The 14,132-nt window shown below is 37.3% G+C and overlaps 1 protein-coding gene across 1 annotated transcript; it reads right to left on the bottom strand.

Moving 5' to 3' along the window:
* Positions 1–3,864: 3,864 nt before the first annotated feature.
* Positions 3,865–13,827, bottom strand: LOC121138992 (ovomucoid-like). The gene is made up of 4 exons (XM_040741986.1): positions 13,711–13,827; positions 12,298–12,323; positions 9,994–10,124; positions 3,865–4,036 (listed from the first exon to the last, which is right to left on the bottom strand). Exons 1-4 carry the CDS (start codon positions 13,763–13,765, stop codon positions 3,976–3,978), a joined length of 273 nt encoding a protein of 90 aa, XP_040597920.1. The 5' UTR covers positions 13,766–13,827; the 3' UTR covers positions 3,865–3,975.
* Positions 13,828–14,132: the final 305 nt, after the last annotated feature.

Below are 14,132 nucleotides of genomic sequence, written 5' to 3'. Positions count from 1 at the left end.
AGGACTTGGAGCAATCAAACTGGATATGACCTTAAAGTCTTCTCTCTGAGGACTAGATTTCACAACACAGGGAAGTGTTATGTAAACTTCCAAGAGAGAGAAGCAAGCAATAGTTTTACCTAGATGCCACACCTTGAAACTGTAACAATAACTAGAACAGTCCCCAAAATGGCAATAGTGGCACTTACAGTTTGGTGGTAACCAGCAGCTGTCTAATTGGACTTAAGGTTTGATCAATAGGAGGGAATTCATGTCTATTACTATAAATATAGCTAACTAGTCTTTGCTATTGAGGTCAGAGAACCTAGAAAAAACCTACTATTGTTGCTTTCCCAAAGCAGTATAATTTCTGACTTCTTTCTATTTATTTCTTTAACCTATTTATTTATTTTAGTTTTCTGAGCCAGGGTTTCTTTGTGTAGCCCTGGCTGTCCTGGAACTCACTCTGTGGGCCAGGCTGTCATTGAATTCACAGAGATCTGCCCTGCCTGCCTCTTCCTCCTGAGTACTGGGATAAAGGCTTATGCCACCACCTCTGGGATATGATTTTATTCTAAATATGTAAACCTCCTGCCCATAGTTTAGTATAGCTCTCACCCATCATCAAAGAAACTTCTTTTTCCAGAAGACAAAGACCATCACAGAATCCACAGCTAGTCAATCTGTAAAGAATAACCATCCAGCTGCAGTTGATTCATTAAAAACACAGCCCTCACACTTAGGGCTCAGAGAAAATCTTGAAAAATGGCACAGAACAATTGTAAGAGCCAGAGAACCATTATCTACTGAAAGATTGTGTTTTCTACATAAGACAGGGAAGCTACAGTCATGAAATCTCAACAATTTGGTCACTTAAACAAGATCAGAACAATAACAACACCATTTGGCATGCCGATATGATAGGGGAAATCTCAAAAAGTCCCTCCACCTTGAGGAAGAGCTACAGACAGTTAATGACTACTGAGAGAGGAATAATCAGTCTTCCCTAGGGGTGAACTCCCTAAATGATTATCTAATACCAAGTAGTCAGTCCTAAATACATATATGAATAACACCAAATGGACTCAGCTGGTGGTATCTATATATTTATACATATGTGAATATAACAATAATAATAAGAAAGACACATCATGAATTTAAGAGTGCAAGGGAGGAGTTAGAATTAGAGGGGATAATGTAAATTAAACAATCATATATAAAATTCCCCCCAAAATTGTTTATAAGATAGATAAAATCCCGGACCTAACCAACAAATGGAGAGAGATTCCTGGCAAAATGTATGATTTTTCACACAACCATGTCTGAATTTTAACTTTTTTAACTTTACAGATTATCATAGAATCCTAACTCCATATATTCTTCTACTTCCAACTGCATGCACCTCCCCATATTGTTTCCTTTCACTCATTTCTTTTAACTAGGGAGTTCAATCAATACAGAAAATGATGGAGATTGTTGTCCTGTCAAATAAGTTCAAGATACTACTTCTGGGTTCCCCACTAGATGGCGTAATTTATTTACTGAATTTGAGGCAAGCAACTGCAGCAAATGCTCTCAAATAGTTACTGACAAAGGCACATGCTGACTGTATAATAAAACACATTACCTTCCTTGTTAACTTTGAACATCAATAAAAGGATGACAATTGTGAAGGTATAACCAATAAAGTATAACTGCTCAGCAGCAGGCTTCTTCCCTAAGAGCCTGTGCATCAGAAAGACTCACATGACGAAAGGTATAGAAAGGAAATAGTGCAATAGGGTTTAAAGGACCATGACAGTCACTTAGTTTAAAAGGGAAAAGGGTAAGAACAGAGATAGTGTTTCTCTTCCTTGGAGTCTGATGGCAGAACATGCCTAGCTGCTCTGTTGAGAGATATTTTTGAGGCCATACCCAGCTCAGTGGAGTGTGCTGTCATTGATTACCATAAACTTCTGTGGACTCTAGAAGCAGAAGGTATGAATTTAATCAACAGCTCTCATCTGGATGGATAGTTGTTTTTCATAGGAACATGGTTGACATTTGGAGGGTCTTTTTTTTCAATCAGGACAGGACATTGAAGGGCTTCAGCCACTAAATACTACTAGTGGCTCTAAATGCTAATAGCATCTCTTGACACAGATAAATAAGCATCAAGGGAGACAGTAAGAAAGAGAAATGGACATGGAGCTGGGTGAATGGGAAAGTGGTGAGGATCTGGGAGGAGTTGTGGGAGGAGGGTTAACAGAGGGTGAAAACGTTATTATATATTGTATGAATTTTTTTCAATAAAATCAAGACCCTTGTGTACTTTAAAATCCTGGTATGAGGCTAGTATTTTTCAAGAATATTACTAGGTTAGACAAAAATGACTTAATGTGGATTTATGTGAGGATTTGTCTTGAGTCTCAAAGTCGTCAAGGCTAAGGAAGAAAATGAGTAATCTCTAGATTTTAAGACTAGTCTGAGCTTTGTAGTCAGAAGATAGATGAGAACAGAGATGAGAATGAGAGACCAGCAGAGAAGATGCTCACAGTGACCTAGAATTGTGTAGACTCTGACAACAGGTAGTTGATATGTTAGAAAACAAAAGGGAAGAGGAGACCCCCCACTGTGTGGGAAGCAGTATTGCTTAAACATCAGTGCTACGTGGCTCCCTCACCCCACCGTAGTGCTCCTCTGTCACACATATTCTTTGGTCAGGATGCTGTCTTTATTAGGAGCACTAAGCAGCCTTCTTTGGTGTGCATGACTGCATTAACAATACTGACCACTTAGGTTATTTGGAAGGCAAAGTAGTAAATGAGTTAATAAAATGACGAGTAAATCAACAAATATTTCTTGTTGATCAAAAGCTGGAGATAATATGTTTTCATAGTCTTTGTGACTCTGTAGATGTCCTTGCAGAAGAGAAGAAAAAAGAAGGCTAAGAGGAAGAGAAGGAAGAGAAAAGAGGAAAAAGGAGAAAGATGAAGAAAAGAAAGAAGGTGAAGGAGGAGGAAGAAGGAGAAGGAGAAGAAGATTTCATGAACAACAGAGATCAAGTGCTACACTTGCTATGGTCTCATCCAAAGGCCACCAGGAACACAGCAAAAGTTGAACAAATTTGTGTTACTATTAGTCATCACAGCCTTGGAGAAGGCACACCTTGGAGAGCCACAGAACATGCCTATAAGAAGGCATTAGGAAGGACCTACTGTAGGAGTTTGTATTGTTGAGCTCATTGTGAGGAAGTTTTAAAGAAGGGAGGCTTTGCTTTGGACTGGGTACGCATATAAAGCAGGCACAGTCTTTCACTTGGGTGTCTTCAGAAATCTTAATGAGAAGGAAGGATGATTGAGTCTAAGAAAAAGTAGTAATTGGTGAAACATCACTCATTTTATTAGTCTTAGTAGAGGGCTGTATCTGATATGCTGTTGCTTAGATAATGTGCATATTTTGCTAGTATTCAGACATGGTTAACTAGTTATTCAACCTTTGTTGTGATTCATCATAGGCACAAAATGGCTTTGTCAGATGTGAATATTCTGTGAAAATATTCATCTTTTAGCAAGACTCATACATGATAGGAGGCTAACCTGTGTTGATTTCCTCTTTCTCACATTGTATAGTATTGTTAAATAATTATATGTTTTCTTGTTTCTCCCCTGGAGTGTAAGCTGCAGAAGTGCAATCATTTTTTTGTTACAATTGACAATCAAGAATCTAGCCAAATTTCTGAGTCTCATAAAAAATACTATTTCCTGGCAAATGACTAGTAGTTCAATTAGTTCCTTAAATTATGAATGTTTCAGTCAGGGATAATTTCAATTTAATGTTTTATTTCTAGAATCAAACACAGTTCTCACATGTCTCATTAATTATATCTCAAGCCAAAGAGGAGCTTTCCATAGGATCAAATTTATTGGTTTGTAAAAGTAATAATAATGAATTTTGCCTGATGAAGAACAGGTGATGCTTGATCCATATGTCTCACTTATGCTGAATGAAGAATAATCAAGAAGTGGGCTTCATACATTTTCCACTGTATTGAATTCGAAGAGTGAAATCCAAAGCTCTAAGGAAAAGTGATATAAATATTTAAACACAATTTGTATGAAATATAACCTTGCTTCTTCTTAGTCCGATTGTATAATTACTATAAGGGACAGGAGCCTTGATTTGCAAGCTTCTGAGTTATACATGAACCTGAGCTACAGAGATTTGCTTCTCATCTCACTAAATATTTCTACCACACCCTTCTGCCATGGAGATCCCTTTGTTTTGTAACCATGGTCAATAATTATAAGAGTTTTTGGCAAAGATAAAACCTGTGCCCTAAGAGATAGAAAGAGGGGAAATCAAGAAGTTGATGTATCCTGGGAAATTTTTTCACTTCTCTGAATTATAATGACCAGATCTATAAAAATTCATGACAATTTCAGTAACCTAGATGGGAGCTCATTGTGAAATGCTGAATAAACTGTAAACAGAAGTATCACCTATCATGAGAAAAATAACATAATGGTCAAGAAATAAAACAGAGGAGCATGGAAAAAATCAGGGAAAATGTATCAACAGAGTCATAATTACAAGGGAAACTCAATTATTACACGTCACACCAAGTTGCTGTCCGTGGGCTTTACATACATATTAAATTTTAAATCATCCCAGCCTTTTAAAAGCTAAAAATATCCACACCAAACCCACTTGAAACAATGAAAACATCCATTTTCTAGAAATACACCCAGTATAAACTTGGTTAAGATTATTAAGGTTGGAGTCCGTTTTTATATATGAAAGGGAATGACATCTCCATGCTTATCCTACTACATAATACTGTCATGAGTATTATAAGGGCCCTCCTTTAGGAAATTATTTTCTCATAAAGTAGGCTTATATGCATACTATTTGAGCCAGTAGTCTGAGGATGATAGTGTCTTGTTTGATGTTTGCTTTGCTTTCACTACACCTGGCACTAGTGTCTGGAATTCATCAGGTGCTTATTAAACATTAATATGACAAATGACAGTTAAAAAGAAGTTTGTGGTGCTCAGGATAAAACTTAGGGCTTCATATCTGCAATGCAAGGCTTGGTCCCTGGGCTACAGCTCCAGTCCAAGAAACAGTTTTTGTAAAATTCTAGATTTCTGTACAGATAAGAAATTCTAATCTTGAGATAATAAAATGGGAAGCTAAGAAAGCCTGTTTCTTGTATAGATGAATTTTTCAGGTTTATTTGTAAGTTGGACAAGTTCCAAGTCTTACTAGGTTTGTTTTATTGTATATAAAGCTAAAAGTAGGCATTTTTATATCTACTTTGTAAAGCAGTTTTGAATAGTGAAGGAGATAATTGCTAAGTAGAACCTGGTATATAACACATTCAAGTTAAAATCACATATATTAACAAGTCTTAAAAAGATAACAATCATGTATTCTTCTAATACTTTATATTTGCTTATATGTAATTCATCTATGTTAAAGTCCTGTCACTATATATATTATACAGTAGTTTCATTTTTACGCTTAATATTATGTAGCAAAGTTGCTTGTAGAAAACTTGACATTAAATACATAATAAGATTTTTGAAAAATTGTGTTGATGTATGTGAGGTTCTGGGTGTAACTCAAAAATAAAGTTATTGCCGCATGTGTAACACATGGATTCAATTCCAATCACTACAAAAAGCAAATTAAATAAATACAAACAAGTAATGAATCTTTAAGCAAAGCATAAAGTCACAGATTTTGGGTACAATATTAAGCAGAAGCAGTGCTGGGGACTGAACAAGGAGGGAGCCACACGTGGTGAGGGTCAAAGTGTCTCTGCCCTCCCACAGCATCACAAATATGACCTGGACTCACATTTTTAGTTCCTGGAAAATCTGAAAAGAGAAAGACTAAAGCCTGAAAGAAGCTAAGCATGGGAGTATGAGTCAGATCATTGCTAACTCCTCAGAGATGGTGCAGGAGACATAGAGCCGGTTCTGAACTGGCCTGCGCACAGGCCAGGACTCTTACTTGGCAGCGCTGCCATGGTAAAAGGTGCACATTTTATTTGGAGAACTACACTTTGTAGTCTCATTATGAAGAGATGCCAAGAACTCTTTGAAAAATAGCTTGGGAAATATTTGCCAGTAAAGGGTCTTGGAGAAGTGATATATATCCTTGTCGTGTGCAACAACACAACCACATTAACATAAGCAAGTGTTTGTCATTAAATATTAATTAAAATGTACAATCAATTATAGAAGCTATTTATTTTTGCAATATTTAACATGCCTAATATTAAGGCTCAGAGTTATGGTGCTGACATTTGTGCGTTATTCTGTGGAAACATCTCTACTGCTTCCCAAGTACAGGATGCCAAATAACCAAATAATCTGAAACGGCAACATGAAGAACCCATTCATGCTTCTCTATTCCAAACATAGAGAAGAAACTATAGTAATAAAGATAGTGAAGTATTGAGATAAAGGGCACATACACTCAAAGAATTGAGAGTTCAGAAATGGATATTTACAGTCAAACCAATTTGAATAAAACTGCTCGGACAATTCAATAAAGGAAAGAATTGGCTTTTTCCCCCACAATGTTTCTGGGAAAACAGGATGCTCATGTACAAAACAACAAAACTGAATGCCCTAATACTATCAGCATCACACAAAATCCAAATAAACTACATAGAGAAATGGAATTGTGGTGGGAAAATGAATGTAACTGAAAAAATTTTACCAAGTAAATGAGGCCAATCTCAGATGAATTCTATGTGCCTTTTCTCATTAATGGTTTGTTGTTTTATATATGTTAGCCAAGTCAATCATACATGCATATGCGTGTACGTATCTAAACATATGACATGAAAATGTAAGTGAAACATCTGGGGGACAAAGGGCCATAAAAGGGAAGTGAGGAGTGTGAAGAAGAATAGGCTCAATAATCAATATATGTGTGTGCAAAAGCTTTAAAGACATTAACAGTTCGAATCTCATAATGCGTAACATATTCAATTAAATCATCGTAGACGAACAAAACAAATATAAACTCAAGGCAAACATTCAAGGAATTTGAAGTAGAACGCATCACTCTTTTATGGGATTAAAACACAATAGTCGATCTTTATACCCCCAGGTTAAAAATGACCCCAAAGTACAAGCAATAGATCAATTGTACTTCATCAAAATTAAAATTTTCTGTGCTTTAAAGGACATGATTAGTAAAGTGAAACATATACTAGAAAAAAAGATTTGAAGTTCAGCATATCATATGGAAATGTACCCATAATGAAGGATAATTGCATTTCTACCATAAAAAAAAGCCATAAGTAATATGGCTAGAGAGTGAAAAGGGAATTTGAGAAAGTATGTAAATGACTATTAAGTCTTTGAAATAATACCTGTAACAAGTCATTAAGGAAATATAAGATATAATGTCAGGTACCACCTCCTACCCACTGGAATAATTATCATAAAATGATGAATGATAACAAGAAGATGGCTGTTTAGTCCTGAATGTGCACTTATTGCTGCTACTCATGATTTATGGTACAGTGTCCTGGCTGAATATTGCAAGTAAGGTCATTACTTTAGAAGTAACTGAATTAATATAGAGGAGGGGAGAGGAAGACATGGGGGAGCAGGAGGTTTGATTTGGGGGAAGAATAGAGGACAGCAGGATGAGAGATACCATAATAGAGTGAGCTATTATAGGGTTGAGGAGAGATCTGGCACTAGTGAGATTTCCAGAGATCTACAAGGATAACACCAACTGGCAATCTAAGCAATAGTGGAGAGGCTATCTTAAATGCCCTTACCTTATAATGATATTGATAACTACCCTATATGCCATCCTAGAGCTTTCATTCAGTGGCTGATGGAAGCAGAGGCAGACACCCACAGCTAAATGGTGAACTGACTCTTGGGACCCAGTTGCAGAGAGGGAGGAGTGATGAGCAAAGGGGTCAAGACCAGGCTGGGGAAACCCACAGAAGAAGCTATTATTTACTAAGGCCCACTATGCTATGGAATCCAGACAGATTGCTGTGAGGCCAGCACCAGACTGATCCAGACCCCCGTAAAGTGGATGCCAGTGAGGAGGCCTCAGCAATCTATGGGGTCTCTGGTAGTAGATCAGTATTTATCCCTGACGTATGAATGGGCTTTGGGAGCCTGTTCCACATGGAGGGATGTGCTCTCAGCCTGGACACATGGGGGAGGTCGTAGGCCCTGCCCTGGATGATGATAGACTTTGGGGATCCCCCATGGAGTGCCTCACACTTCATGGGGAGCAGAGGGGGGATGGGGTGGGGGACTAGTGGGGAATGGGGGAGGGGGGAGGGAGAGGGAGCTGGGATTGACATATGAAGCAGGTTTGTTTCTAATTTAAATTAAAAAAATTAAAAAAGAAATGGGATTTATTATTTACTATTGTATTAAAATGTAAACTGTAATGATAAGATCTTAAGCCTGAGAGGTTTTTCTTTGCCCCAGACCTTGACCTTCAGGAGATGGGGTTATATAGTGAATCTGAACATAGGACAGAAGAGGAAGGTCAATACTAACTTTAGAAGAAAAACAGTCATGTACTTAGTTTCTTCAAAGGAATTATTATCCATGTAACAGAATTGTCCTGAAAAAACCTACTAAGTGCAGCCTTGTGATAGTCCAGAAGATACTATTGTACTGTTGATTAAAACTGTAGACCAAGTTAGCTGGCCTGAATGAATCAGTAAATACAGAATGAACACTAGCAGCACTGACCGTGAAGACAAATTGGTGGTAAGTTTTCACCCACTCTGGGTGTTTCATCACTGTCCTTTGTCAAAACACCATATCCCAGAGGAACCCAGGAAAATCAGGTTGGCTGTGTCTCCAGTTGGCAGCAGCCACAAGTCACTTAAGCTCTTATTTACTAAGGCCCACTATGCTAAGCCTTCTTAAGGTATTATCTTTTCAGTTAACATTGCCAGTCCCTGGGAGTAATTGTGAGACTGACTAAGATGTCTTAAACCACATAAACATGAATTGAGATCACAACCCATGTCACTCATGTTAGAGTCTTTACTTATAGCAATGTGACTTGAGACACTGAAGCAAAATATCAAGTGATAGCATTTTTTAATGCTGAAAAGGTGCCTTAAATTTTGAGGTGAATTTTATATTCATTGTTATACTCACTCTTGAGAAGTATCTAGTTTGTTAAATAAACACTTATTAGTGGCATAGTTGATGCAGCACTGTATAAAATCTAGTAATTGATATTGTTTTTACTTTATGTATGACAACAGATTAGAAATGAGAAAAACAGAAAATTAAAATATTGGGGGGCTACATGTATTAAGAAAGGTAAGATGTAATATGGAAAACACCAGAGGTGAATTGCACCTGTGTTCAGGGAAGAATCTTTTCCTCTGAGAAGGTAGACTTACTACTAAAAAAGAAATCGATTTAGGTTGAAACACAAACAATGAAGAAGCAGTAGCCCTGGGAAAACCCTGGGGAAATATTCTTGGAGATGAGGAAATTTTGTCCAAAGTTTTAGAAGCAGAAACAGGCTCTATACATTTGAAAATAGCTGGAAAGAAGAGTTAGTGTGATTGAAGCATAAGGATAAATGAAGTAAAAATAGGACGAATGTTAGGTTTGAAGGCAAGAACATGGGGATTGAAGAATTACGAGACTTTTCAATCACCACAGGAGCAGGACTCCACCTAAAGCCTTCTCACCTTGAGTACTGAGACTTCTTGTTTTGGTCTGATCTTGTCAAGGGTGATTTTTTTCAAACATTTTCAAAAATAATGTTCAACATCCATTCTCCTAATAAAACTAATGTTCAAACACACTCTAACTTCTCTTATGAACACGGAGGTGGGACTCAGTGTCCCACCTCTCTCCATCACCCACAACCCTTGAGCTCAGCCAGTGACCTACCGATTTTTAGTTTACAGGCTCAAATAGTAAATACCAACTTGTAGTTGTGCATCAGATATACATTAGACTCTCCAAGGGTTCTGGTTTTGGTGTCATGTCAACTTACATGTTGGCAAAGCAGTACACGCAGGAATTAGGATATGTAACATTATTAGAAGCACACAATGGGCTGACTCTTATGGAGCATATGTGTTTCTTCTGCACAAACTTCTTTTGATAATGACTGCACGAAATGACCTAAAACAAAACTCACAGGTTAACACTTTCTATCTTCTGATGCTCTGTTCACTGCTTCTAACATAAAGTGTTTGGAAATTTTATTTTATGCAAAGGACAGCAATGGTAAAACGACTCCCATTTAACCTCAAATATCAAAACTATGCTGTGATAAAGTCAGCAAGCAGGTCCTTTGTGATTAGCATTTTGTAAGGTAAGTGAGGCTATGTAGCCCAGACCCTTGACTGTACTGGAAATCTATTAGAAGGGTAGAGAACCACTTGGGGGAAGGAATAAGAAGGACTTAGCATTTTATAGTTGTTGTGGCAATAGTTTTATTTCTTCAGATTCATATTGTAGCTGTAGTGTCTGGGACACAACACAGTACTTGTTCCTATACCAAACCCTGGCTACAGTTCAGGCCTCTGGGAATTGGGTTTCTGGAACAGAAAGGGAAGGAGTTGCCATGCCAAATAGTTCTAATGTTTATCACCATTTTGTTTTCTTCAGCAGCATTAAGTGACATTAGCTTTTCCTGGGACATTGTGAATATTAGAATATCTACAGAAAGAAGGGAGGCTGGGAAGTCATAACATTGTGTAGCACACTGATCAGGCAGGTGCTGTTGCACTGTCTTACTCTAGCATACTCTAGCAGTCCAGCTCACAGGACGTTCACATGCAGTACACAGAACACCAGACTTTTCGGTGCTCTGGAAGTCTCTGGTACCTCCCACTACAGAGCTTTTTCCAACACTTCAGTCACTTCATTTATGATTCCTTCCAAGTTTGTGTGATATGTTTCTTTAAAATATTTTTCTTTAAATTGACCATTTATGAACTTTGTGAACACTATAAATTTGTCTTAAGAATAATTGTCAATAATAAATTTGAAATTACAGTTACATGTTTCTAAAACATTACAGAATAACAGTAATTTTTGAAATAAGAGATTCATTATCATGCTGATGAAAAATACTGAAACTACTCAACTTCTTTGAGGGAAATATTGTTTCTATCTTTTTTTTCAGTAATTAAGTCAGAATGGTATCTTTAATGGATCCTACTAAGAATTGATGCTTTGGTGAGACAAAGGTGACATCTAAAGTTGAATATGGGCATAAGGAAAGTATTATTTTAAAGATTTATTTTTATTCTTACATATGGGTGTTTTGCTTATATGTGTATATGTGCACTGTGTGTATGTCTAATACACTTGCAGGTCAGAAAAGTGTGGTGTCTCTCCAAGGACTGGAGTTAAGAATGGTTGCGAGCCACCATATAGGTACTGCGAACTGAACCTGGTCCTCTGGAAGATCAGCCAGTGCTCTTAATCACTGAGCCATCACTTCTATGACAATATTTAATTAGAGACAAGTATATGTATTTGTAAGTAAATGTATAAAATTATGTTTCCCTGTGGCTTTGGGGGAGCAGGGATGATATAAATACTTTACTCATGTATGAAATTGCCCAAAATTTAAAAAAACTAGATAAAATTAATATACTCAATAGCACAAATTGAAATAGCATGTTGCCCCTATACACCATTAACTAGAATTTAGAAAGGAATAGGTGAGATGTCTTTCCAGGAGAAAAAAAGCACTGTGAGGTATGCAGGACAACATTTTAATGACATTAGGTGTCAGTGCTCTGAGTAGAAAGATATTTCACTTAGGTTTGTATTGTAAAGACACTATCCTCAAGATTAAAGCTGAGGCTGGCCAATGTCTCCACTTCAGAGCTAGGTGATAAATATTTAGTGATTTCTCAGCTATTTGGCTTCTGATGTAACTACCTAACTCTGTAGTGACCTGAAAAGCACCATAGCTACAAAGTAGGAATACACTTTGATTCCAAGAAAACTATTCTCTAAAACAGGTGACCGTAGTGTGCCAGTGCTTGGAACAGGCTAATGGTAAGGGAGTCAGTGCAGATAGAAAGATGAAAAGATAGTAAAGAGGGAACAGTTAGGAGCTTTCTTTGCCAGTGACAAAAAGGGTATGAGAGTGTCTGATTGATCCCCAGGATTGATTTTGACAGTGTTCTGGAGTCTGAAAAATATGAAACTAATACCTTGAAGATTGAAAATGACCAGATGCTAACCACATGGTTAACCATATGCTAATGACCATATGGTTTAAAATAAAAGAATCTACAAGAGTGGCAAATTATTCTTATAGAGGTGAGCTTACCTTAAATGATGTGTCACCAGCAATATCTGTAATAAAAATGTTAAAGCATCCAATAAAATAATGAGGTATAGAAATGTGTAGCTCATCAAGTCAGTTACATAAATATTGACCACAGAACTGAGAAAGCTCTCTCTTTAACACAAAGTTCTGAAACATGCCTGATCCCCAAATTTGTTTCCTTTCTCTCTTCTTGTTCTAGATACTCTCAGGCTTCAGAGACGGTTCAGCACTTAGGAGCATTTGTTGCTCTGGGGTAGATTTCCAGAATCTATATGGTGACACACAACCATCTGTAACTCCAGTTCCAGGGGATCTGACGCCCTCTTCTGCTCTTCATGGTCACCAGGCATAGACATACATGCAGGTAAAATATCCAAACGTGTAAAATAATAGACATTTTTTAAAAAGCCTTGATATCTGGTCTGAAAACTCAACCTTGACCTATTCCTAGATTTACTGCTGATCTCAAACAGGACATAACCCCAAGCTTCATCATTGGGGACTCAGCAATGTCATACACTACTGGGACCCACAGGTATTGAGAAGATGGGTTTCTGAGAAAGGACTAATTCTTCCTATCATCCCAGCTGTTTGTTGACAGACACCGTAGATGTCACCTTCATTGGTTATTTCTGTCTCTAATAAAACCTTCCTTTCTTTATTTCCTACCTGTTGGTAAGGTAGCTTCTTTGTGAGGAGATCTTATGTCAATAGTCACCCACATTGTTAATGCTTCTTTTCCCTCCATATTTTACCTTTGACTTCACAACCTTGGTTTCTTTCAAGCACTGCTCCTGGGACATTCCTTCACCTGTCCCTCTATTCTACCATCGACGTGGCAAATAACCTAAAACGTTAGTAGGGGCATACTGAGGCACCCAGAGATTTGACATCTATAGTCTTTTATTAGTAAGCTATTTCCAAAGCTGAGCTGACGTTACTTTTTAAAATTGAGTTGTGCATGCACACCAGTTTTACACATACACACACACACACACACACACACACACACACATATATACACAGAGAGAGAGAGAGAGAGACAGAGAGACAGAGATGAGAGTGAGTCAAGGGGAAAGAACTAGAAAGAAGAAAAACAGTGAAACAAATACTGATAGCTAACACAGAAGGCCAAATTATCTCTCAAATATTGATTGTAGCCCTCATAGACTGTTGCTTTAAAACCCAAATCTAAACCTGTCTGTGACAGATTCCTTAGAACATTAAAAACAAAAACAAAAGCATGTCAACCACTCATATTCATTCTGGTTAACATATTAAATTCTTAATCTCTGAGAAAAGACTCAGGTTTCCATTTTTTTTCTACACCTAAATAGTACTTATTTATTTGCTCCCCCAAACTGGAATATTAAAAACTCATTCCTTCCCTGGAGTTCTTTGACAGATTCTTACATGAGAAATAGCTAGTAGCCAAGAAAGCCAGGAGGAATGCTTTTGACTTTTCCATGGGAAGCAATGTGGTTCCTCTGCCTGGATTCCTTCAGTCCAGATTCTTAGCAAGTCCCTTGAGATTGAATTCTGCTAAGAAATTCATGGTGATGGCACCATTGTGAGAACTTCAAACCTAATTATGATGTCACTCTACAATTGTTCTATTTTCATGTGACACCAAAGCAAAAGTCACTATGTTTTCAAGCACCAAGAAGATATCTAAAAGAAAACATTTTTTTGTTAAGGGACTGCAGAGTGATGCCATGTTGTTTTGATTCATTTCTTGATTGTTCTGATTCATTTGGTTGCACAGAAGTGCATTCTGCTTTTTCTTATAAGGAGGAAACTAAGGCACTAAAAACTAACAGAGAGTGAGTAGTTCT

The sequence above is a fragment of the Mesocricetus auratus genome, unplaced genomic scaffold (genome assembly GCF_017639785.1).
Source record: "Mesocricetus auratus isolate SY011 unplaced genomic scaffold, BCM_Maur_2.0 Super-Scaffold_6730, whole genome shotgun sequence".
In the NCBI taxonomy this organism is placed as follows: domain Eukaryota; kingdom Metazoa; phylum Chordata; class Mammalia; order Rodentia; family Cricetidae; genus Mesocricetus; species Mesocricetus auratus.
The sequence above is the reverse complement of the archived record's forward strand: the minus strand, read 5'-3'. Positions and strand labels throughout refer to the sequence as shown.

Excerpts from the sequence above, each read along its gene's own strand:
- LOC121138992 (XM_040741986.1), bottom strand. The coding sequence starts at position 13,765 with ATGGAAAAGTCAAAAGCATTCCTCCTGGCTTTCTTGGCTACTAGCTAT. Across the intron at positions 12,324-13,710 it reads GGCTACTAGCTATTTCTCAT|ATATTGCTGGTGACACATCA; the intron begins GTAAGAATCTGT and ends TTTTTATTACAG. Across the intron at positions 4,037-9,993 it reads GTGTACTGCTTTGCCAACAT|AGCTTTGGATTTCACTCTTC; the intron begins GTAAGTTGACAT and ends ACTTTTCCTTAG.